The sequence below is a fragment of the Solanum stenotomum genome, chromosome 8 (assembly GCF_019186545.1).
Source record: "Solanum stenotomum isolate F172 chromosome 8, ASM1918654v1, whole genome shotgun sequence".
Classification (NCBI taxonomy): domain Eukaryota; kingdom Viridiplantae; phylum Streptophyta; class Magnoliopsida; order Solanales; family Solanaceae; genus Solanum; species Solanum stenotomum.
In genome coordinates, this window is record NC_064289.1 from 13,619,971 (window position 1) to 13,645,762 (window position 25,792).

A 25,792-nucleotide genomic window follows, 5' to 3' on the forward strand; every position below is an offset into this window, starting at 1 on the left:
TTTTTTCCTTCAAAAAGACAGTGTTAGTTTCATTTAACAACTAAGATTTGAAGCAGCGCAAATCGACACAAGTTGATTCTCATTTTGTTTGAAATTTTACATTGATACCCAAATCATAATATTTATGTGTTGTATTAAAGGGAATACTCCAATTTGCTAGCAGAGTTAAACGGATCACCAACTGTGCTCAAGTCAATGAGGCCTGCCTCCATTTACTATTCCTTTTATGTAAATTACTTGTTCATGATCCACTCTAGAGAACACCTAATGAGATTTAATGGTCACGTATGTTGCTGTGAATAGAAGTTTTCCTGTTACTATAATCAGGTTAGTTTAACATTAGTTCCTAAGACACTATACTAGTATGTGGGCTACAGGTTTTGCCAGGCCTAGCCCATATTGACGGCTCTACACTATACCTTGCATTCAAAACTTTCAAATCAAGCTCCAATGCAATTTCAGCACTTAGGCACTATATTTTTTTTGTGTCATAACCAAGGTTTAACAAATCTCATTCAAAAAGATTTGTTTTTTCTGAAAACTCCTAAATGATGCAATAGTTAATTTTGTGTTGGTATATCGATACTATAGAGTGTAGTCTAAAACATCTATTCGAGCACCAATTTTTAAAGCAAAAGGGAGGTGAGTCTTACGTACAAGCAGTATATATAGAGCATTCTTTAACTGGTTTTAATTTTTATTATCTTACAAATAACAAGTTTCATCCTTTCTTGCAGATTTTCTTCCCAGTGGAACCAAATAATGAAACTTATTATTAATTACTAGCTTCTTTCTTTGACGTCTAAGGCAGAGCTTATTGTAGTTCAACTTCTTTGTAAATACTAAATGATGTAGCCAAAAGGGGAATGGAAGTACTACGCATGAAACTTCAGGTGATTGTCTTGTCTCGATCTCAAGATTCATATTCATAAGTTGCACAAAAGTATCTAATATGGGATGAAACCTCTTACATAGGGATCACATTCCGAGGTGCTTGAGCAAGAGATGTTGAAACTCAGAAATGACCTACTAATGGTAATTATTACTCCCTCCGTTTCACAAAGAATGACCTCCTTTCCTTTTTAGTCAGTTTCAAAAAGAATGATCTCTTTCCTTTTTTGGTAACATTTTACTTTTTTCTTTCCACGTGGCATGTTTAAGACCACAAGATTAAGGGTAATTTTGTACATTTGACATAACTTTAATTTAGGACCACAAGATTCAAAAGTCTTCTTTATTTACTTAAATCCGTGCCAAGTCAAACCAGGTCATTCTTTGTGAAACGAAGGGAGTATTACTATTTGTTTGTTTTTGTTAAGAGTAGAAGATTGATCTTAACTTTTGTGGATCAATATTATTTAGTGTGATCAAGATGAAGATTAGTGAATATGTTGCCTGTTGGTGGAGATTTCTGTAAAATTTCTAAATGTAAGTTCCCTTCCCACAATGTCCTGGCAATTCACAACTATATTTGTACCTGGGTAAAGACTGCTCAGAGTGGATTCAAGTGCAAGAACAAAAGCATAAGTATACTAACCAGAGTTGATAAATGATTTTTATATCTATGGGTATGTAAATAATTCTAAATACTTAATTTTGGATCTTGACCTTATGATATTTTAAATCTTTAATTACCAGCAGCTTATTTAATACTAAATAATATACATATATACACACACTAGATATATTTGAGTTCATTTTCGTTTTACTTAAAAGTGATCAAGAAAAAAAAATAACCATTAAATTTTAAAGATAAAAATTAAAAACCACCGCACAGTAAAGATATTTCTGTGAGTAACCCCTTTAAAATGCACTAGTTTTAATGTGAAAAAAAAGGACAAGAAGTCAAAGTTTAATCTGAATTGGGAAATAAAATTGAAGTTTGATCATTTGTTGGTATCCATCCCTATATGATTTTTTTTATGTCTTGACTTGTGTAGAACTTCCATAACACAATTTGCAGTTGGTGAGAATAATGAGTTATGTGGTTGCTTTATCATAAAGCCCCTCCTGCTCCCACACATCAACAAGAAAGTCTACCATTTCCTGGTAAAAAATATGCACAACAGTCAGCAACTAGTTACAAGAAAAATGAAAAGAAAACTATCTTACATAATTTGATAACTTACCGGTAAAGGGATTGGTTGAGAAAAAAGCTTATTGATCTCTAGGAACATTTCATAGCTTGTATATAAACTGTAATTATGATGATAGAACAAACTTATTAAAATGTATGTAATATTACTAATTTAAGACCAAATTGTGTCGAAGGAATAAGATTCATTCATGCTTACACTACCAAAAATGTGAGAAACTTACCTTAATTTGGGTTCTCCAACTGAAGCATTCTTCTGCGGTGTCTTATTTCCACACCATTGTTGCCTCGTTTGATTCCAAAGAATTAGACCTGTTACAGGCAATGTTAAATTCAATCAGAAAATAAAAAGAGTGAAAAGTATGTACTTACCATGATTAACAAATTCTGAATTGCTTCTCTCCATCTCACATGCACTAGTACGAGGGCTCCAAAAGTCGTCATTTAAACTAGTTTTCCTCAATAGTTTGCTTCGAACTTTCAGTCCTTCAGAAGGATTATCCACTGAAACAACATAGGGAAAATTTATATATATCAATTAAAAAAATTCAATTGGCATGACTTTGTAATTCATTCCTATAGTAAATCCAATATGATCCACTAATTGTGAAGAAACAAATGCACAACTTATGTCTATAGATAATACGATCCCTTTTTCTAGTAAATGTATATTTATTTTATGGGTGATACTATATTCAAACACTTATCATAAAAATTGATACATATTACATTTGTGTATTTAGTTTAGGGTGATACAATATAATGGAGTGCAATTATATCTACGTATCAGAAAAAATTATATTTATGTATTGAAAAAAAATTTATACAACTAATACAATGCCAAACCTAATCCTCTATCCAAGAAATGATACAATTTCTCATCACCTACTCGATCATTTGCATAAGAAGAAAAGGTCCATGATGCAGATGCAATGAATCATAAGTTAAAGTTATGTTCAATGCTTCTTCTGTTAGCCTAGTGTTCAACATATCACAATATTCCTTTCATACTACGTATGAATTATGAATATGAAAAAATATATATGCTGTGAAAGAAAGACATTGAAAATACCTTCTATCACTTCTTCCTCATTTTCATTTCGATTTTCTCTCTTTCTTGTTCTCCCTGTTATTTGGCTCAAATCTGTATTCAATATAATATGAACATTAAACACTATTAACGAAATAATAAAATATAGAAAGAACGAAAAATATTGAAAAATCAAGCCTACTAAATTCACAGTGTATTCTAAAGAAAATTATTTCCCTCAAGCATTCTAGGTTATGGAATATATCCCATAGGATATAACGATTTAGTTCACCAGAATAGTGATACCTCAAATTTTGTTGGACTTCGAACTACTCACTCAACAAATGTAAATCACACTTGAGTTTTTATGAAGAATAAAAAAAGTAGAAAATCAGAAAAATTGTAGTTGAAAAATGAGAGGAAACCCCTCTGTTATGAATAAAAGGATAGTATGAACAAGTGTTTATTGTGCCTTATCAAAAAAGTCACAACCTTTAGAAAAAAGCACTTCATTTCTCATTCACACTTTTTAAAACTGAGCAATTCCCCACATTAATGGGGAATGACTATATGAAATAGGAATATGGATAAGTGTGTGATTACAAGTAAAGATTAATTGCATTTGGATAAGTAGGTTTTCCTTTGAACTTTCAGTAGTGAACTCATATCGGATGCACTCGATCTATTGGTAGATGCAATATATTTGAACCGTCAAACTTTGTTGTATACCTAGATAATACAAGTCACACAACTAACCCTTAACCGTCTACAGTTCTCAAGGTTGAGTTTGTTTCAGTCGTGAACACCTCCTAAAATCGTGAGTGCATAAAGAATTGGTCTTTATATCATTATCCTTGAAGCAGCTTACACTTTACCCTCACATAAGTGATTTCTAAACGCATATTCCTATAGATAAACTATTTGTTCATATCTTGACAAATTTAGAAATCATTCATGCTCATTAAAAGAAAAACCATTTTTATATAATAAAGCGTGATTTATTATCAGTTATGAGATAGATCGATCAAAATCACAACTTTGAAAAATAATAGTTTTTTTCTTATTATTGCTACTAGATATATATAAGGAAGGATATCAATTTTTTTAGTCTTTACATGAATTTTCTTAATTCAAATTGAAGTTATAGAAACGTAACATACCTGAAGACATTAGCTGAAAATAGATTTCTATCTTCTTATCTTAGCCTTATGTTAACACAACCGCGGCGGCGGAAAGATTTGGAGAATTATATGAAAACCCTAGGGGGAAGAAGGAGGACCAATTTATAAGGGCCGGGTTGGGACTTATTATTGAATGTGCATCAAGTAACCAATCTAACATACAAATTTGTTTTTCATTATACATTAGTTACCAACTTTCGGATATCATTTTGTATTTAAGTCCTTACAAAATGTCAAATTGATGTTATAAAAAGAAAACATATTTTTTAAAAAAATAAATAACTATAAATTTATTTGTTATTATTAATTTGGGTCCGAACTTAACATGGACAAAATAAAATTAATACAAATAACATGATTCAATTCAATTATTGAACTCAACAAACACCAAAAAGTTTCACTTATACATTATTTCAGCATTCACATATCATATCATTTTATACTAAAAATGGGGAGCTTCAAAATGCAAAGTTGAATTAGCATTTTACTCCTACATTAAATCAAAATGTTGTAAAATTTACAATTTATTATTATTATTATTATATATATATATATATATAGGGGAAGTTGGAGTAAATTGCATGATTTAGTATTAAAAGGATTGTATAGAAACGAACTACAAGAAGCGTTAAATTTTCACTGAAAAAATCAAAAGGTTTATTGAATTGTCATCAATACATTATTAAGTATTTTAATTTGATATTATTATATATCAAGTTAAATCATCATCATCCTCAACTTTATCTTATTTTCATCTCTTGCCATATATTACAATACCTTCAGATAGTAAACTTATATTTCGTTTTGGTGCTTGTATATATATATATATATATATCTTTCTAATTAAAGGTCTATCGTTCAGATATCTATTATTTCATTTACAATTTTCACTTAGATTTCATTTTTTGTTGCTTTCTTTTTCTTTTTTATTGTATATAATAAAGGTTGTTGCATTTTTGTTGCAATGCTAGAAGCTAAAAACTATAAACAAAAGGTGCTAGAATCATACATAAGTCTCTCCCATCCAAAAAACCCAGCATGTGTATTCTCAGAGAAGTATGATAAAAATCCTGATAACACCTTCATTCGAGAAGCTACCAATAAAGTGTTGGACATTCTCATTGAAAATTCTTCAGCATAAATTCTTGTAGGAAATATTCATAGCTTGAGGCGTATCAAAAATTGTCATTAAGGATATTTCACCCAATATAGGTGTATTAATTCCTAGGATTCAACAAGTTCTTCTACTATAAAACTAGGAACCAGAAACTGATGAAGATACACCCAAAGAAAACCCAATATACTAGGTTATAAAAGAATATAAAAGGGGGATTTCTCTTAATCTCCTCTCTCAAAAGAATAATACTACAGTGATTGTTAGGTAATAAAATAGGGGTTATGATAATGAAGAATATCATTCCATTGTCAATATGTGGTACTCAATGCTATTGAATGAGCCTAAACAGTCTTGAAGGGATTGGATTAGGAATAATGACACATTAATAGTCATTCAAGAATAGGAATCAGTTATCCCATAATTGTATAAAGAACCAAGCCACATTCATCGAAAAAATATTGAACAGAAGAAAACTCAAGTTGCTGGACCCAAAAACAACATGTAACCAAAAAGAATATCACATCCAGGGTGTTTCTCCACAAGTGCATCAACAATTGTATGTTCAAGCTCTCAAGGTCTTGAAGCAAATGTTAGGGTTTTGCCCTGACTTTCTTACCTTATTTGAAGTTTATTTTTTTTCTATAAGAAAAGACAAAACATTATCATAAATGTTCTTACTTGTCCCGAAAGAAAAATATATTTTCTTCCATATTTGGGTTATTCCTTCCTTAGGAGAAATGTTTGGAATCCTATAAATTGAAGTCCCCTCTTTTCATATCAAAAAACACAATAGCAGCCACAAATGTAGTCAATAAAGAGTTTTGTTTATAGAGATACTCTCTATATTTTTAATATCTTTTTATTAGTTTTTAAATATGTAGGCCAATTGGCCAAATCATATAATAATATTTTGATTTTTAGTATAAGCTTTTGTCATCTGATTTATCAACCATATAATATGCAATTGTAAGCTTTCGCATTATGCCCTAATCACTTTTGAACTCAACAAGTGGTATTAGAGCACATGATCTAAAGATTTCATGGTCCGATGGTCCTATGGTTCATTGAGGTTGAAGACAGACTCAAGATGGTTTCAAATCAATTGTAATCAATTTGATGATAATGAAAATTTGTATCTAGTTACATATGGAGAAGAAGTTTTAAACCATATTTTCAACATTCTTATTGCTGCAATTTTTAAAAATAAAATTGAAATATTTTTACACTATTTTTAACCCATAGATTTTAAATCTTATTTTTAACCATGGAAACAACAGTGATGAAAACTATGTGAAAAACAAAGATTATCATGCAGTGAAGAAGGTGGATCAAATTTTATCAAGAAAATTCAGCCAAAAGAGAATATTTATTAGGGTTTTGCCCTGATTTCTTACCTCATTTGCAGTTTTTTTTTTCCTATAATAAAAGACAAAACATTATCATAAATATTTTTACTTTTCCTGAAAGGAAAATATATTTTTCTTCCATATTTGGGTTATTCCTTCCTTAGGAGAAATGTTTGGAATCCTATAAATTGAAGACTCCTCTTCTCATATCAAAAAATACAATAGCATCCACAATGTAGTCAATAAAGAATTTAGTTTATGGGAGATTTTACTCTCTACATTTTTAATGTCTTTTTATTAGTTTTTAAATATGTAGATCAATTGGCCAAATCATATAATAATATTTTGATTTTTAGTATAAGTTTCTGTCATCTGATTTATCAATCATATGATATGCAATTGTAAGCTTCCGCGTTACGCCCTATTCACTTTCAAACCCAACACCAAATTTAGCAAGAAGGGTAAGTTGTTGTCCAACACCAAAGGGCAACTGGATGATCCGTGATTCCACAATTGGAAACATCGGGCTCATTAAGCAACCATAAATAGTTTGAAATTTTTACTAAGGTTGCATCAGTAACATGCCTGCAACCATCTACGATCAGAGACTTCAGAGATTCCCAGTGTAGCTCTCAACTATGGTTGAAACTGATTTGTCCGACAACAAAGGGCAATCAGACAATGAGAGGATCCACAAATGAAGCTGTGTAGAACAGACCAAAGTTATGATCCCATAATCGGTGATTCCGCACTTGGAAACATCAAGTTCATTAAGCAAGCAGCAAGATTTTGAAATCTTTACTAAGATTGCATCAGTAACATGTTTGCAACCATCTACAATCAGAAACTTCAGAGATCCCCCGTTCAGCCCAACTATGGCTAAAACAGATTCATCGGTAATATAGTCCATCGTCAGTTATATCAAGAATCCCACTCAACTCTATACGAGTCAGTTTGTGACATAGTCTACCAACTACGTCGATGGTAGCATTGCCTACTCCAGGACAATTGCAAATAGTCAAAGAAACCAGTGAGTTGCAACAAGAAGCCACCAAAGGGAATGCAACGTTTAAGTCTTCCACACCAAAGCAGTTCACCAAGGAAAAAAACTTCAATTTCTTACAATGGTTCAAAAGTATACCAAAAATACCCAGCCTGGATAATCCGGTGGCATTCCTCTACCTGAATGCTCTGAAGTGAGCCTGAAGCTTTGACACAAGCAATCAATCCATTATCTGAAAGACATTACTTTTTCAGATGCAAAACAGCTTCAGATTTAAGGTTCTGCAGATGCTGACCAGATCCCTGGACCCAGAAACCTTTCTCTTTTACTTCTTCAAGACCACCAAGAGCTAGATTTGTCAGTACAGTTCCATAATGTGAAATAATATCTAGAGAGGTGTCGATGATGTTTAATATCTTTGAGATTTAACTTTGTTAAAACATGACCAGCTGAACGAAAGAGATTCGCAATTCATTGATCCCCAATGAGTAGACACTTTTTTAATACAAGCTTTAGGTTCGAGCAATGTTGACTCACAGCTTTGAGACTCATTCCCACCCAATGTATGAACAATTCCCAAATCTTTAGGTTCGAATAGAAATTAGAAAATAGAAAAGCTTTTATGCATGCATTTATTTGATTTTCTTTTTAAAAATTTAATATATAAACTAATAAAAATAAAAATATTTTCATTTAACTTTTGGATATCATTTTTTATTTTAATATTTTAGAAGTCCTTATAAAATATCAAATTAATGTGATAAAAACTTGCAGAACACAATTTGCAGTTGCTGAGAATGATGAGTTATGTGGCTGCTTAATCATAAAGCCCCTCCTGCTCCCACACATCAACAAGAAAGTCTACCATTTCCTGATATATAAATTGCACAACAGTCAGCAACTAGCTACATGTAATATGTAAAGAAAAACTATCTTAGCTAATTCGATAACTTACCGGTAGAGGGATTGGCTGAGGGAAAAGCTTATTGGTCCCTAGCAACGTTTCATAACTTGTATCTGCACTGCAATTTATGGTGGTAGAATAAACTTGTCAAAAATGTATGTAATCCAGTATAGTGCGCAATAGTTGAAAGCAGTAACACGATATTACTAATTCAAAAACCAAATTGTTTCAGGATTGTGTTGAAGGAATAAGACAACTCCTAAAAAACAGTTGCCAGCAAAAATCACCCAAGTCGAGACACAGTATCAAAACTATGGCCTGCATGCCTTTTCCTTTGTCTTTCTTCCATCAGTTAATTTTTCCCTTTACTCAAAGAACCATTCATGCTTACACTTCCAAAGATGTGAGAAACTTACCTTAATTTGGGTTCTCGAACTGAGGCACGCTTCTGCGGTGTTTTATTTCCACACCATTGTTGCCTCGTTTGATTCCAAAGAAGTAGACCTGTTCCAGGTAATGTTTAATTCAATGATATGATAAAGAAAATACAGAAAGGAGCTTTAAACTGAGCTAAAATGAAAAGAACACCACAAGATCATGCTTTCAAGTTTGTATATGGTCTCTCCAGTCTATGCCTCAAATTATGCATGGGATTTCTGCAAAGCCCATAAGCCATTCTTTCCCCTGGATAAGTAAAGCCATAAGCCATTTATAGAAAAATGGAAGTTAATCAAGATACCCACCCCTTTTGAAAATAACAGAAATCCCTAGTGTTTATGAAATTTTGGGTCGACCCTTTGTAAAAATTCGATGAAATGGGAACGTTTGCAATAAAATCCTAATACAAGGGCCCTTTTTTGGCCATCCAAATGAGGCAGTGGCATGACCAAAAAAATGAGGCAGTTTGGGGCCTCTAGACAGGCCAAAGTTCAAGGGTGATCCTAGAAAGCAAGTAATTGAAGTTGAGAAACTATCAGATAATTATTTAACCATTTTTGGTAGTGTTCCCAGGAAATTAAGGTTTATCTACCTCAGTGTTCAGGAAAGCGAGAGCTTCATCGCTTAAAGCAATGAAGCGAAGTGATGCGAGCCTTCTACGCTTCACAGACAAGAATGAGTATGTGAGCGCTTCATCGCTTAAAGCGTGAAGCGGGGCCTTATTGCTTTTTTCCGCTTCACGCTTCCCTGAACACTGATCTACCTTACCCATTCGTCATCATGAATCATGTCTTTGTATTTGTGTACAAATACTAAGATGTTGCTGATCCCCATGCAGGTTTACCTGCTACTAGTAAACAATTAGGATGATTTACATCAAAATAAAAGGAGACAAAAGTATGCACTTGCCATGATTTACAAATTCCGAAGTGCTGCTCGTGGTGCCAGAATTACTGTGAGGATCAAGGGCCGGATTAGATGTGCTAATTGATGAGATGCTTCTCAAGGAGGGAAATGTGCTATTCTCCATCTCGCATGCACTACTGCTCCAAAAGTCGTCTCTTAAACTAGTTTTCCTCAATCGTTTGCTCGGAACTTTCAGGCCTTTAGATGGCTTATCCACTGAAACAACATGAGGAGAATTCATACAGCATCCAAGACAACTTCTGCTCTGTTGCAACCAGGTTTATAACCATTGAAATTGATTAGCGGAGCAAAAAGTTACAATACGATAGCCCCAACAAAATTCAACATTCCAAGTGGAATTCATTTCAAAACTACCATGTGGTCAGAGAAAGGTCATAAACAGTGGTAAAGCATGGGACATGACCCATTTAATGTTATGCAACTTTGAAAGAGCACTTGAACTGCCATGGTGAGTCCATAAAGTAACTGATAGTTAGAAAATAGTTGATATTTGATTCAGCTATAGATCCATGGACAATCTACTAAGGCTTTTTTCTTATTAGGTGTACCCAAATTTGAGAATTTAGAAATATAAGCAACAAATAACAATTAAGAAACCATTAGGAACCACAAATCGAAGTCACCAATCAGTAATGACATTCACACATTTAAATCCTGGAATCCATGCTTCCACAAATAATCACAAACATTGAGAACTTTAAAATCCAGGCGCAAAAGTCAAAGGAGCTAAGCAAAACTGATAATTAACCATTTTCTTAGTTAGTAGTTAATAGCTTCTAAAATATATTAATTAAATAATTCAAAAGCTAGAATCTGTCAAGATTGATGAGCAGCTGGCTGATTCTTAGCTATGGAGGGGTACAGAATTTTGGGTCAAGGTATGTTATAAAGTTCAATGCTGAAAATGGTAGGAAATCCTGAAAACTGGCCATGGAAGATAATCTGGAAACTAGAGTTGCCTGCTTTACTTAGATTGCAATCCTTGGTGCTTGTGTTACTCATGACAATCCATGATGCTTGCTTTACTTGGGTATTATTATTAGCAGTTGATGCTTACTACATGAAGAAACTTGTGAATCAGTTGATCACCTACTTCTCCATTGTAATTTCTCCAGACAGTTTATGATATGTGTTTCCTGGAATTTTTGGGATTCAACTAATCATGCCAAACAGGCCTTAAATAGTCGCCACAATCAGACATCAAATATGGGAAGGAGTCTCTACTGGAATGCAGTACCAGTTGCATTTTCTGGGAATATCTGGCTATAGAGAAACAATAGATGTTTTTCGGGTAAAAAGGAGCATCTCTTATGTAAAATCTAGATGTTTGAAGAATTTATCTTTGTGGTGTAGCAGTGTAGGGAAAATGTTGTATCTGATAAAGTTACACTGTTAAATCTATTGTATTCTTTCAACATCTAGAAGGAAAACACTTGTTCTGTTGTACTCTTCGTTTGTACTTTCTTAGTACTCTTTATTGGTACTCCTCATAAAATCCCCACATTTTCATTAAGAAGTTATTAATTCTAGGTATTGATTTCAAAGCAAATTAGCATTCAGCACAACACCCTTTACTATCTTTAAGCTTGACGCACACCAAGCCAGAAATTAAATCGATTGAATTAAATAAGTCAGAATACCATAAAGTACAAAACTTGATCTCCTTTAGGCCTATAGAAATTATGATAGTCTCTTTTGCTGGTCTAGCGCTGCATCTGATGTGAAAACAAAATTATTCTTATATAGTTATAATAGAATGAAACATGGATTTAGCAGAACTGCAAACATTGTGTTGTAGGGGAGTGCAAAATTGTTGAAAGGAAGACCTGAGACCCCCATAAAGTGGCTACCCCATAATAATGCAAGACTATATTGATGCGTAAAAAGATCAAGACGGGCCTCAGGACTTAATTGAATAGATCTTTATGGACAATTTGACTTTAAGCTCAATCAAAAGCCTGGACCTCTGTCCAGTTATTCAGCTAGCTAATTAAGGTCTACAGCATTCACCGAGTCATTTTTTTAAGAAAAAATTTGATTGTTATGCAATTTTGTTTTGAACTTGGTAGCTTTGAAGATAGCTATGCATTCAGTAAGTCATTTAGCATAAATGATATCATAAAAGAACTTTTGATGTTAAGTACAACGCGACAAGAAAGTTGATAGGAACAAAGTGGGCAGATAGAGAATGTTAACACAATTTTCTATTTTCACCCAATTTCCATATTTTCACTTTGCAAAACTTTTACTTCTTTAGGGCTCTTAAAATGTTCTAATTCCTTCGCTAATTATCAGCTTATAAAGGTTCACAATTGATCCTTAATAAAGGACATCTACAAAGAGGAGTTAAAAGTTGTTTTTATAGGTTATATCATCTCTTAAAGTATTCTAACCCACTTTTGATGTTAACTAGTTCATGTTTTAAATAATATTTAGTGGCTTTCACCGAAACATTACCTAGATTGTAATGATAGTTTGGATAATATGTTCTTAAGTATTTATAAATAAGTGGATTAGTTCATCCCCTAAAACATGTATCATTGTGGTTCCAACTATTACCTAAATGGATTTTAAACCAGTGTTCACTACAACTTCTTCTGTTTAATTAAAAGGTAAAACTTCGAGAGAGTCATTAGAAGAACACCTCCTTTCTCCAATCCCCATCATTATGAATCTCAATATCCAAATGACTTTGAGATGATCATCCCCAATGAGTTATCTTCACAGGAAAAGGAAAAAAAGATGTAGCCACCAAATCAATGGCTTCGAGTGAATTAATAAGTTTAATCCAGTTATGGACTGCATCAGATAAGTTCTTATCAAGAAACCAGTATTAATGGACCTGTTACTTAAACAGATTGAACTTGAGATGCTGTTAAGGGATTAGCAGCATAATCCCATTAACAGTATTTTGACTGTGGTCAGAACTTCCTGTTTATATAAAAATTGCTATAGGGCCATTGGCAACCTAATCTATCTTAGCCCCAGAAAAAGTCTTAAGAGTAGCTTGAGCATCTTAAAGCTAAAAAGAGAATGGTATCCTCAAATTTATCCAGATCTAGAAAATAGATCCTCAATCTATTCTGCACCAAATTATAAGACAGGACAAAAGTAACCTCTTACATTACAAAGGGATCTGCATTTTTCCTTCAACTTTTCCATCATCACCTCAATAAGGACTCGAAGATATTTTCCAAAATACACCAAAACTGAACAAAAAGACTTCCTTTCAAAATACGCATTCATTTCAATCAATAAACAACCCCTAATACACATGGCTAGATGAAAAACTTTTCACACTGTAGCTGAGCAAGAGAATTTTTTAAATAAGTAGCTAAACAAGAAAGGTACATGAGGAATGTGGCATTCAAAGTAAGAAACACCTTAACATATCATGCAAAGCATGAAAATAAAGGAAACAGATAAAGGAACCAGCTCATTCCTGCTTTATGCACCATTATTACTTTGCTTAGCCTGTAAGCAAGTACTAAGATTCCAAATCACCCAAAAAAACAGCTGAAATTACATAGCTTTCCCAGTAAACTAAGAAAAGCATTCTGAAGAGTTAGTATTAAATTTAATTGCAACTCTTCACTCCTAGTCTCATATTCTTTTAATTTCAATAATAACAAAACTTTCGCTTTTTCTTTCCCAAAAATAAAAATCACTTGCGCCTAGAGGCGGATCTAGAATTTCAGTTCAATGAGAACAAATTATACCCACCACTACCTTATCACCATGGTTACAATCTTAGCATAATATATAGTATATACATACACTTCCACACAAACACACAAATATGGTTCAAGTTGAGGGCAGTAGGTATGAGTACAACCACATGTATTATACTACATCCACCCCTGCCTCGCCTCAGGAACAAAAATACAACAACAGCAATTACGCCTCAATACCAAACTCAAGATGGGGCTGACGTTTGCTCCATTTAAGCTTATCTCAGACCAATACTATACAAAAACACAAACACCCCGCCGGAGTGTTTTATCCAGTTAAATTTTAGTTGAGAAACACAAATAAAGGAAGAATCGAGTTACTCACCCCATGCAAGCCAATATGCGGGATATCCAAGAGGCAATTGATCTACAAAGTTGCATTTACAAGCAAATAATCCGGAAAATAAGCAAATGGGTTTTCGTCAAAGCACAGATTTCAACCTCTGGACCTCCAATACAGAAAGAGAACACATCCCCACCTGCAGTAGAAGCCAAAAATAAGTGCAAAATAAAAACTTTTTACCCTTCAGCTATTGACAGAATATCTATCCACCAAATAATAATTGTCTCAATTAAATCAGTTCAGGTCGACTATATGAAGTATGAAACAATTCTGCCGTATTCAGATCAATTTTATTTTAGACACCCTATAAATAACCGACAAAATGGGTATACGAAAAAGCAAAAGAAATTGTCTTTTTTATTCCTATTCCTATTAATAAATTACTCAGTCTAGTAAATTTCTTAAAAAGCAAAACGGAAGAGGGGGAATTGAAACCTGTGAAAAAAGCGTAGTTGCGGGATGTGATTTTGTTGCCCTTTATGCAGTTGTTGATCTTTGGGTTGGTGAATAAGCGCTGAAAATCGAAAGAATAGAGAAATTCCTGCTGGTTTTATCTTCTCTTTCTCTTGTGCTGATTGATTTGCAGATATCAGTCAAAAATGGAGACGGAAAGTTGTCGTGCTGAGCTGCTGGTGTGGCCAATGGTGCGGCAGTGGGCCTGGACTGTCTGTTGTGTAATTACTTTACGTTTATTATCTGTGTTGTTAGAATAAGAATAATGTAAAGCGCCTGTAGCTCAGTGGATAGAGCGTCTGTTTCCTAAGCAGAAAGTCGTAGGTTCGACCCCTACCTGGCGCGTTTCCTATTCTTTAGGCCTTTATGTAAGTTTTTCTATGAAAAATATTTCACAGTCTAAGAGTGGCATTCGGTTTAATAAAATTTCGATTCGATTCTTCAGTATTAGGTGTTAGAAAAGTGTGCACCATATTTCAAATCAAACTAGATCGATTCAATTCGGTTTTTTCTATTTCGGTTCGGTTTAGTTCAGTATTTTTAAATTGGTTTTTCGACAGTTTAGTTCGGTGTTTTTAAATCGATTTTTCGATGTAAATAAAAATAAAGAAGGAATATGATAAAGTAACAATTGTTGTTCACTTCAAAGTAACAACTAACAATAAAAAGTAATAATATCAAAATAGTTTTGTTTAGGCTGGGTGCCCTTTGCTGTTTTGAAGTGTAAATAATAAAGTATTATTAAATAATATAATTTAAATTTATTTAATAAAACTTTGATTCTTTGGTGCATCGTAGTTTTCGGACCCTTACACCGAACTCCAAACTGAAGAACCGAAGTTTCGGAAAAAAAATCGACACCGAACCGAAACATCGAAGAACCGACACCAAAGAATCGAAATAGTTCGGTTCGGTTCAATTTTTCGTTTTTTCGATATTTATTCCCATCCCTATTTCATACGCACATTGTATTTTATAGTTTGAGGAGAACTAGCATTATCTCATATGATCCCACTATACATATAGATTTACCGACTACATTTCAGCCATTCAAATAGGGGTAGAGCCGCATGAAGCTTTGGGGGTCCATGAACCCCACAACAAAAAAATTACGTAGTATTTATAGGATTAAATTTTTATAATATGTGTATATATGGATTATTGAACCCCCTCAAACACAAGTCCAACACTTGGTTTAGTGGCAAAGAGGTTCGATCAACGCAAGGACACGCGGGATCGAATCACTTTGTATGGCATTTTTAGCCGTATGCTTTGATTTTTTCTTCTAGACAATTGGAACGCGATCTCTCTATTAAAATAATTTTAATAAGCTAAATACTATGGACATAATAAAAGTGTTCTTTGAGATAGAGTTGAACTTTATCTAGCCCGTTTTTTATTTGATTTGATCCAACCCCCCATATGAAAATTTTGGTTCTGCCGCTGTATTCAGGAATCTTGATCTATTTGAAAATTACTAGAATTGATTTATGCATATATCATATTTCTGTAGCATAAGAGTTTTTTTCATTATGATTGGTAGAAATCACATGTTATACTATATTTTCAATAAATGGATATTTGTGTTATGATACAAGTCCACGTTTTTCAAAAAAATGAATGAAATTGGATCGAAATCACCATTTTGTAGGGGATTTTATTTCTTTTGCAATAAGATCTGGATAATTATTTGGCTTTTTGAGAAAAACAATAGAAAATGTAAACTTACGAGTACACGTGTTTTTTGTACTCATATTGCACTCTTATATATGCAAGTGAGTACTACTAGATGATTTATAATATCAAATTGTGATGCTATTTCTTTATCTACTCATCTTTTCATTTTCTAGACAGTGTGATGTCAAAATGATTGTATTTATTGTTTAATTAGGTATTATTTACTCATATCACCTGATTTGGAGGCAATTAATAACCAAACGATCTATTACAATTTATGTTCACATTTTGCATAATAATAGGTATCATCACAATTTAAAATAATATTATAGATCGTACAAATTACTTTAATCAAAGTAGTCCATTTTTCACACCATTTACGTAATTTTTTCCTCCTATTTTTGTGGAAAACATTAACATAATATACAAAACTATTGTCACCCAATTATTTAGTGTAAGTATTCTACTATCATAGAAGTGTGAGTAATGAAGTGGTATCAACATGTTTGTTTTTGGTCTTTAAAATTCAATTTGAGGGCATTTTTGACTTTTCAACATAGTGTAATAAAATGTGTCTTGAATCTAAAGCACCAGCACATTCATTATATCTCCATCTCTTCACATTCAATTTTAAAGCTTCCGTTAACCTGTTATTCTCTTCTCTCTTCAAAAACAAAAAGTGGCATCAAAGACAAAGAAGAGACCACCAATTTCATCCCCTAAAGTTTCCTGAACAAGTAGGTAAGTATGACCTCCTTTTGGCTCTAATTTTTGAGTTCCAATTTCTATTGTGAGAAATTTCAATAGAGAAGGTCAGTGTATTAGGTATAATTTTTACAAGGTATTATTTAGTTTTTTTTTTTTGTCCTTATATTTTTGGATTTTGTTGTTTATGATTCTAATAGTGGTGGATCGTTGCCTTTTTGTTGTAGAAGAATCACCATTTTATCGATTAAGATGGAGTAGTAGAATCATTACTTCTATTTTTTTTTAATGTTATTTCACTTTTTTCTTTTATTAATATGTATCTTACAACAAAAAATTCTTATGAACCACTTCTTATTATTTTCCTTTTTTTTTGTATAGTTAAATTACTTTCTCAACTTTGTGTAGTTAAGGTCCACGTGATAGACAAGTGAGGCTTGTTCAATAATTGAATAATTTGATTATAGATCGATAGATTGAGAATTCAAGTCAAATCGCAATGTAAATAAGAATAGTGCTACTAATCATCACGTTGGAATGGGATGGGAAAAATGTTAATATTTGGCAATAAATAATTGTATGTACTTAGCCACACTAGAAGGTGAGTGTCTTGCTCAAGTGATTGAGTTATTCTTCTTCCTTTTGTTGTAAATAAGATATGATCGAAAAAATTATTTACTGACCATTAATTTTTTCGGGCAAAATGTATATCCCATTCATTAAAACATTGTTAATAACGATTTTTTAAATTTATTCCTTTGTAAATTTAAATCTAAATTTCAAAAGTAAAGGTGAATATTTTATCTTCATGGATAAATTTTGAGGATTTTTTTCGTCTTTACGTCATTTATTGAATTATTTATCACATCTTACCACCATCATATTACATTCATTTATTAACTTTTTCAATAATTAAAATTTGACCTATTATTCCTGTAAATTAAAGAAAGGAGGAAAAGTTATTGTGAGTTGTGTTGTGTATGATGCTTCTTGTAGTCAAGGTGTTTTTGCTACAATTGTGAAACTATAGAGTTGTCATGAAATTGAAGAACATAAAAAAATAAAAAAAATAAAGACAATTTGCAATTTTTTTTAAAGATTTTTTTTATGGCGTGGTAGTTGAATTAGTAGTTAAGGAAATAGTTAAGAATATTATGAAATTTCAAATTAAAATTTTAGTAAGAACAAAAAAATTAGGTGATTCTTCCCATTTACCTTAATATAATTGGACAAAGTTACTAATACTTGTATAATATCAAATATCGAATTGTATTATAACTATCGTTATATCTATACAATTTTAATTCAACTCTAATAAATATTTTTCAGAGCTTCACCTCTTCTTTTTCATAATCACCACCACCAGACCACCGATTATTTATATTTAATACAATTTTTCAGAACTTCACATAATATATAATTTTAATACAACTTTAATACAGATTTATATCAAATAATTATTAAAGCTAAAATTATATCATATATGGTATTAAAAAAAAGTAACACTTAAAAGCGTAATTAATCAAATAAATATATTATTTATGTAAAAATTCCAATAAAAAACTTATTTATCCATTGACCTCCCAAATTTCAAATCTACCACTCCCAACTTGTACCAAACCGTAATTTTGATATAGCACAAGGACAAAAATGGTAAGAAAATTTCAGTATCCCTCGTTATTAACCTATCCCCTTTCAATTCAAACACCCTTATCACTCTTTTTAGTTCTAACATTTTTTTCTGCAGACGCTCCAAACCCTAACCCTAATTCGCCGCAAGAACTCAGCTTTTCCGGCAGTTTCCAACTGGTAAGCACTTCCCCTGTGAGAAAGTTTTCTTTTTTATCCTCTACTTCCTGCAATAGATTTAGTTTGAACTTTGAAAGATTTGATCTTTAGTTTAGAAAACTAAGTATTCATGTTTACTGATCTGAATTTTGATACTATTTGCTTAATGAGATCTTCGATTCACATGTGCAGTAAAGTAGCAAGATGGGAGATACAAAGGAAAACGAAGCTTACGAGGAAGAACTTCTCGACTACGAAGAAGATGATGAGAAGGCCCCAGATTCCGTTAATGGAAAAGTAAACGGCGAGTCTGCCAAGAAGTGAGCTTTACTTCAATTTCTATTTTTCGTTCTTTTTCTGAAATTTGTGTGAATATGTGTGGTGTTGTGCTGCTTATATAGAGGTTTGACCCTGAAGTTTGACCCAATTTGTGTAAAGCAAGTGGTGTGGCTCAGACTATGCGTGTTTATGGTTTTTACAATCTTTTCTAATATGTAATATAGTGTACTTGGTCATTGAGATAATCAATTCGATTGTTGTGGTCCATCCTTGTTATAATTAAAGTGAATGTCTTTTTTCTGTGTGCCTTAACTTTATAAACTGAGATTGAGAGTGCGAAACGCTAGTGTAAATACTTTTTCTTGTTCTTTTTATACAGTTTTGAGTTGGAAAAACTAGTGTCTTCTGTCATGTAGTTATGTACATATAGTGAGAAGTGAGGATCTCTTCTATTTTTATTTTAACAGTAAATATATCTGCGCACTTGCTGAATAAATGGTTTCAATACGCCACCATATCTGATTATCATTCTTCTTTTCTACTTCTTAAGCCTGTGATTTTGAATATTATATTAAGTCTAAATGTTTTTGTCAATGTAGGGGTTATGTTGGAATTCACAGTTCTGGATTCAGAGACTTTCTTTTAAAGCCAGAGCTACTGCGGGCTATTGTGGATTCAGGGTTTGAGCATCCCTCTGAAGGCAAGTCATCTCTTATCTGTACATTGATTCTGCAAATTTATTGTTCTATGGGGTGTTTATTTCCTTTTTTGATATTTTAACTGCCAATAAGAATATTTTTCTGTGTGGTGTCAAGTTGTCCACCATCCTATTCAACTAGTGGTCAAACACATGAGAAAGATGGGCTAACTTTGGCTGTGTCCGAGTTGGCTCATCAATATGTATATTCCTATCCCAACTCGTCCAAGTTTAGATGGGTTAACTGAGTTACACTTGCATGGGATAAATTTGACCATCTTTGAAGGCATTTTGATCTATGTGGTCTTGTTTTTTCACTCATTAATTTATGAGTTTTCTTATTGAAATTGGGCAACATTCAGGATGCTAGTGGTTGAGAATATTATTCTTTAGAGATGTCAAATTTAGCCCTTAAAATTGTAATCCAACCCAACACGCCTAACTTGCGCCAGTAAGCAAGGATTATACTCAGAGATGGTCAGTGTGGATACAGTTGAACTTAACCTATCAAATAGCCCAGGTCAATTTGGGCTACTTAAGATGGCTTAAAGTGATATATAAGAAAACTGGAAAAAGAAGAAGCCAGAAATAATGAGTGTATATATTATATGCGTTGTCACAAAAGAACTTAGCCGAAAAATTAAATAAGAACTGTTTTTGCTTGGCTTGGGTTGTTACATCTATTTCTCCCCCTGCACTCACAGTCTCACGCAATCTCCCCCTTTAAAGAAATTGAATATTCTTCTTTTTTACTTTGTTTGGTGTATGTTTATATCTGTCTACAATTCACCTACTTTACTATAAAAAAGAAGTTTTCGCCTGGGGATGGAGGGGGAAAAGGAGTTTACTCCTCTCTATGCTTTCACCGGTGCTATCAGAGGACCTTCGTTTTCTAAGGGTTTTAAGCGCAAAATGAAGCAAACGTGTACTTTATTGAAGACAAATGCATAAAAAACTGAAACACTCAGCAATGCATGCCGTCTTCAATTCATTTTTCTATTTTGTTTATCCATTCATTGTTTTTGGTAAAACCTCACCTTGTTTGCCTATTTAGTGGGTTCTTGACAATCTATTTCTCTATCTGTTTTCAGGTAAATTATTACTATCACTACTATTTTGGAGAAGTATACTGTGGTAAACTTTTTAAATCTGAAACTGAGGCCTTTTTGGCTCCACTCTATTTGGTTCTTCATCAGTGCAACATGAGTGTATTCCACAAGCTATTCTGGGTATGGATGTTATTTGTCAAGCCAAATCTGGAATGGGCAAAACTGCTGTTTTTGTTCTTTCGACTCTGCAGCAGATTGAACCTGTTCCTGGTCAGGTTGCTGCTTTGGTCTTATGTCATACAAGGGAATTAGCTTATCAGGTATGCAATGAAATCTGCTTTTCTGCTTCACTAATCATATTTTTTCTCTCCAAATATCAAGTAACCCTCTTTTTTTTGTGGGGTTCTTTTGTTGTCTGCAGATCTGTCATGAATTTGAGAGGTTCAGCACTTATTTGCCTGATATCAAGGTTGCTGTCTTCTATGGTGGTGTCAATATCAAACTTCACAAGGAGCTTCTGAAGAATGAATGTCCTCATGTTGTTGTTGGAACTCCTGGAAGAGTACTTGCATTGGCTAGAGAGAAAGACCTATCTCTGAAGAATGTGAGGCATTTTATTCTGGATGAATGTGACAAGATGCTTGATTCACTTGGTATGTCTTGGCTTAATATTCTGCTTTCATTTTTCTAGTTGCATATTTCCGTGACACTATCTTTTAGCAACTCATTACCGGTACTCTGTTTGCAGACATGAGGAGAGATGTGCAGGCAATCTTCAAGATGACTCCCCATGACAAGCAAGTAATGATGTTTTCAGCAACACTCAGCAAGGATATCCGTCCAGTCTGCAAAAAATTTATGCAAGATGTAATGTCCTCTGCCAATTCTACTTGAAAGTTGAAAGTCTTCCGATTTTCATCATTTCAGATTTCTGCTAGCATTTAGTAGTGTAGTTTATTTGGTCAAAGCTAGGGAGGGATGTGTACAGAGAAAAATGGGTTGTTGTGCTCTGAGCTTGTAGTTCCTTTGTTTTCTTCCATTTGTGCTTGTGATCAGAAGTACAAATTAAAATGTTGTTGTCATGGGGGTAAAGGTATTGTGTGGGATGGAATTATCTAGGTCGGATCGATGCTTGCACTATAAGGGAAAGATTCTTGTTGGTGTTGTAAATATTTTGAACAACAATGAGAAATAGTTGGTCTGATTTTACCATCTCCCGGGAGAAAATGCACAGATGGACTGTGGATTCTTCTTCATCCCTCATTCTGGGTACCATTAGCTTCATGAAGCTCCTAATATGCTTTACCGTGGCGTTCTTTTCAGCCAATGGAGATTTATGTTGACGATGAGGCAAAGTTGACCCTTCATGGACTTGTACAGGTACATCTTGGGTGCAAAGATATGATGCCATAATTTCTTTATATCCAAATTAGCTTTCTTATCTGGTTTCTTTTATTATAACAGCATTACATCAAATTGAGTGAAACGGAGAAAAACCGGAAGCTAAATGATCTGCTGGATGCCTTGGACTTCAATCAAGTAGTTATATTTGTCAAGAGTGTGAACAGAGCAGCAGAGCTGAATAAATTACTAGCGGAGTGTAATTTTCCATCTATCTGCATCCACTCTGGCATGACTCAGGAAGAAAGGTGCGTGGCTGTTGTTGATTGCAGTTTTCCTTTTGCACCTACTTATATTCTAGTTTAGCATGGAAAATGGTACAATATGGATGATTTTTTGGGATAAGTTAAGGTAGTGACAACCACTTGTCAGCCCCCCCGATATTACCTGAATGATAATATTTTTGGTTTTTATACTACAAATTGAAAGTAACAAGTAAACAATTAACTAGACAATTAGAAAACAAAGTAATATGCTACGAATGTAGTAAATAGATAAAGTCCTAGAGTTGTAGTTCTTACCTAGGTGCTAACTCAATGGGTAATACCTAATTAGCTGTCTATTGTGATTGGAGATTGGTTATTACTTTGAATACTAAATATCTCTTGATTAATGAGAAACTTGGCCCATATTAGCTTTCTCAAGTCAAATAAGGCAACATTACATGCAATTGCTTATGAAGCCAATAGAGATTATTCCTACTCTAGTTCAAACCTTTGTTATTAAGCTTAGTTGATTCCTCAATCAGCCTAATACCTTGTTATCCAAATTACCTAAACTCAATTCTTCATTCTCAAGCAAGAACTTAGTCAATAGGGCATAAAATAATGTTTGCAACCAATACTTTCACAGTCAAGCATAAAAATGGCTAAATAACAACAATTCACCCAATGAAACACGCTTCATATTTATTAGCCTACGAGCTTAGATGAAGAGATCAGATACTTGTGAAAATGGAAATTCTAATGGAAACTAAACTAGAAAGCCTATACACAATGGCAATTAAAAAGAAATTGCAAACTCTAGTTGTCGACCTCATTGGAAAGGCTAAAAAATTGCTCAAGAGAGCTTAACAAATCACATAATTATTGACAAGGAAGAAGCTAGAGCCAAAAATAGACCTAAAATCATTTTTAAAGTTGCTAGTGCAAAATGTCACTTGGATGCCCCAATGTGAGTGTGAGAGGTTGGATATGGATGATTTATACAGGACATGGCCCAACTTCAGTTTACCGAGGACATGACCTTAGATAGGAGGTTATGGAGGACACAAACTAGGGTAGAGGATTAGTTAGGCAATTGAGAGTTGTCTCGTTTTCCTTCATATTAGTAGTTGTAGGTATTACTCTGAGAGTTTCTTGTTTATTCCATTTCTATTTCAAATTAGTGTTTCTTGCTCTTCTCGATCAGATATTTTGTTGTAGTGAGTGTCCTTTATTAAGTATGCTTTGTCATGCTCCCTTTAGCATTGTGTCTTGGCTTCCTCTTTCCGAATTACTTTTACTTGAGCTGAGAGGGTCCATCTGAAAACTTCTCTATCTCCCTAGGGGTAAGGTTTGTGTACACACTACCCTCTCCAAACCTCACTTGTGGGATTACACCGGGTGTGTTGTTGTTGTTGTTGTCATCTTTTTCTTCCCTGTTGAAATGGTTAAAATTTGGAGATCTTCCGTCGAATTGCTTCAGGACCTTATGGCATGTCAATTGAGTGGAATAAGTAGGGTGTGGACTTTTTATAATGCTATTCTTGACGTTTGTTAAACTGTATGTGAATCTTTGACTTGTAGATTGACTCGCTACAAATCTTTCAAGGAGGGTCATAAGAGAATTCTTGTGGCAACTGATTTGGTTGGTAGGGGCATTGACATTGAAAGGGTCAACATTGTTATTAACTATGACATGCCAGATTCTGCAGACACTTACCTTCACAGAGTAAGTCCTTATTTATTTGGATTCACTGTTTCAACTTTTGATTACTTGTGCTTTTAGTGTTAATTATTTTGTCTTTGAAAACATTGATAGGTGGGTAGGGCTGGTAGGTTTGGAACGAAAGGCCTTGCCATTACATTTGTGTCCTCTGCATCAGATTCTGAAGTTCTTAATCAGGTTTGGGGAGTGTTGAATATTTTATCTTGTTATGGAAGTATTGTCCATAATTTTCTAAGTTGCTTGCGCTTCACTATTGTAGGTTCAGGAAAGGTTTGAAGTAGACATAAAAGAGCTTCCTGAGCAGATTGATACTTCTACATACAGTATGTCCTCCTCCTTGGTGTTTACTTTATTGATGCCTTTTATGTTTCTTGGTGTGCAAGTGCTTTTCTGCCTGACTATGTAACTCATGGAAGCACATTTAGAACGTCTCATGGTTTATATAGAGGCCTTGAGTAGTATTTGTCTGCTGTGATTATGTAGCTTCATGAAGATATTGGACTGGCATATGATTTACTTAAACTTGCAGTTTGACTTCTATAAAAGAAACAAAATGTTATGTGCTAGATGTGAATAGTAGTCCTTTCCTCCCATGATTGTCAGTTTGCAGATTGACTGGATCTAGAGAAGTTTCAAGTAAAGACTGAACTGGAATATAGCTGAGAAACATGCATCTGCTAGTTTATTATTGACTTTGAAGAGCCTGTTTGGATTATAGCTTTGGCTTATGACTTATATGCCAAATGCCACAAGTTAGAATTTCTGGCTTTTGGCTTAAAAACAAGTGGTTATAAGCACTTCTATAATTTTACCCACACACTACAAAAGTGCTTAAACACTATTTTGGCTCAAAGGCACCTAAAATAAGCCCAATCCAAACAGTCTCTTAGATCTTGTGAACTGAATTGTGCTTCTCGAAAAGCAAAGGGTGGATTAGTTAGCTCCTTTTTACTGATTTATTTTGAAATGCCAGCTCAATTTGGGTATATTGGACCCTTATCTTTGAAGGTTAACATTTGTTCCTCACCACTAGTTTTGTGCTAAATGGGTTTTATGGATATTTTCAGCTATGATATCTGTAATGGGTTGATCCCATGTAGAGGAATTCTGCAATATCTTAATGCTTTTAATCAAGTTGATCTGGGGCTAACAATTTCTTGTTTGTTTATGCAGTGCCATCTTAGTGAGATGAGAGTGCCCTGGCAGATATTGAAGTCATTTTGCCTGAAGATGGGGGGAACTGACAGATGTTTGCTTTTGTTTATCGCCTATCTTTGCCTTTTGGACCTTCTAATTTGAAGGAATGGTGGCCTCCTACTATATGCTTTGACACTGCTGGACTGCTGTACCCTAGTTGAACCATGCTGTTTCTCGTCAGTTAAGAGGAACATGACAAATGTCTGAGTGTTATCTTGTTAAGCTCTATAATTTATACTTCCCAATGATTTATTATGCCTAGTTTTTTAATCATATTCTTGTTAGCTGTTGTTACTTAAACATAATATCTATTTAATTTAAGTTTCTAGAGCTATTTTCCTGAAGTGCTCTACCCTGCTGGGATCATGTTTGGAAACCCGCTGGAATTCATCGGTGGTACTTGAGAAGAGAATTTTGTTGATATCATTATGGGGAGTGGAGTTTCTCAGTTAGGCATGATGAATTTTATGCCCTGCCTCTGACATTCAATGCTTGTATCTCC

General features: G+C 33.6%; 3 protein-coding genes and 1 non-coding gene across 6 annotated transcripts; 2 read left to right on the forward strand and 2 right to left on the reverse strand.

The window, feature by feature from the left end:
• Positions 1-1,980: 1,980 nt before the first annotated feature.
• On the reverse strand, positions 1,981-2,618 carry LOC125873505 (uncharacterized; the record flags this gene model as incomplete). Its single annotated transcript, XM_049554431.1, has 4 exons — positions 1,981-2,046; positions 2,130-2,196; positions 2,320-2,407; positions 2,468-2,618. Coding segments are annotated over 4 exons (372 nt in total), but the record flags the coding sequence as incomplete, so codon positions are not given.
• Positions 2,619-8,441: 5,823 nt separating this feature from the next.
• Positions 8,442-14,716, reverse strand: LOC125872728 (uncharacterized). 2 transcript variants are annotated; one of them, XM_049553506.1, is made up of 6 exons: positions 14,551-14,716; positions 14,098-14,251; positions 10,024-10,280; positions 9,093-9,180; positions 8,728-8,794; positions 8,442-8,643 (listed from the first exon to the last, which is right to left on the reverse strand). In XM_049553506.1, the coding sequence occupies exons 2-6, from the start codon at positions 14,151-14,153 to the stop codon at positions 8,590-8,592; spliced, it is 522 nt and encodes a 173-aa protein (XP_049409463.1). In that variant the 5' UTR covers positions 14,154-14,251; positions 14,551-14,716; the 3' UTR covers positions 8,442-8,589. The 2 variants fall into 2 exon arrangements, with proteins under 2 accessions (XP_049409463.1, XP_049409462.1); XM_049553505.1 differs by lacking the exons at positions 14,098-14,251; positions 14,551-14,716 and adding an exon at positions 13,165-13,361 and having other exon boundaries at positions 10,024-10,285.
• Positions 14,717-14,840: 124 nt separating this feature from the next.
• Positions 14,841-14,913, forward strand: TRNAR-CCU (transfer RNA arginine (anticodon CCU)). The gene has a single exon. It is a non-coding gene; the product is annotated as a tRNA-Arg (tRNA).
• A 3,759-nt stretch (positions 14,914-18,672) lies between these two features.
• Positions 18,673-25,580, forward strand: LOC125872720 (DEAD-box ATP-dependent RNA helicase 15-like). 2 transcript variants are annotated; one of them, XM_049553494.1, is made up of 12 exons: positions 18,673-18,759; positions 18,931-19,058; positions 19,617-19,717; positions 20,911-21,083; positions 21,185-21,416; positions 21,512-21,630; positions 22,087-22,143; positions 22,228-22,412; positions 23,952-24,096; positions 24,187-24,270; positions 24,353-24,416; positions 25,267-25,580. In XM_049553494.1, exons 2-12 carry the CDS (start codon positions 18,943-18,945, stop codon positions 25,275-25,277), a joined length of 1,287 nt encoding a protein of 428 aa, XP_049409451.1. In that variant the 5' UTR covers positions 18,673-18,759; positions 18,931-18,942; the 3' UTR covers positions 25,278-25,580. The 2 variants fall into 2 exon arrangements, with proteins under 2 accessions (XP_049409451.1, XP_049409452.1); XM_049553495.1 differs by lacking the exon at positions 18,673-18,759 and having other exon boundaries at positions 18,959-19,058; positions 20,806-21,083.
• The last annotated feature ends 212 nt before the right edge of the window (positions 25,581-25,792 follow it).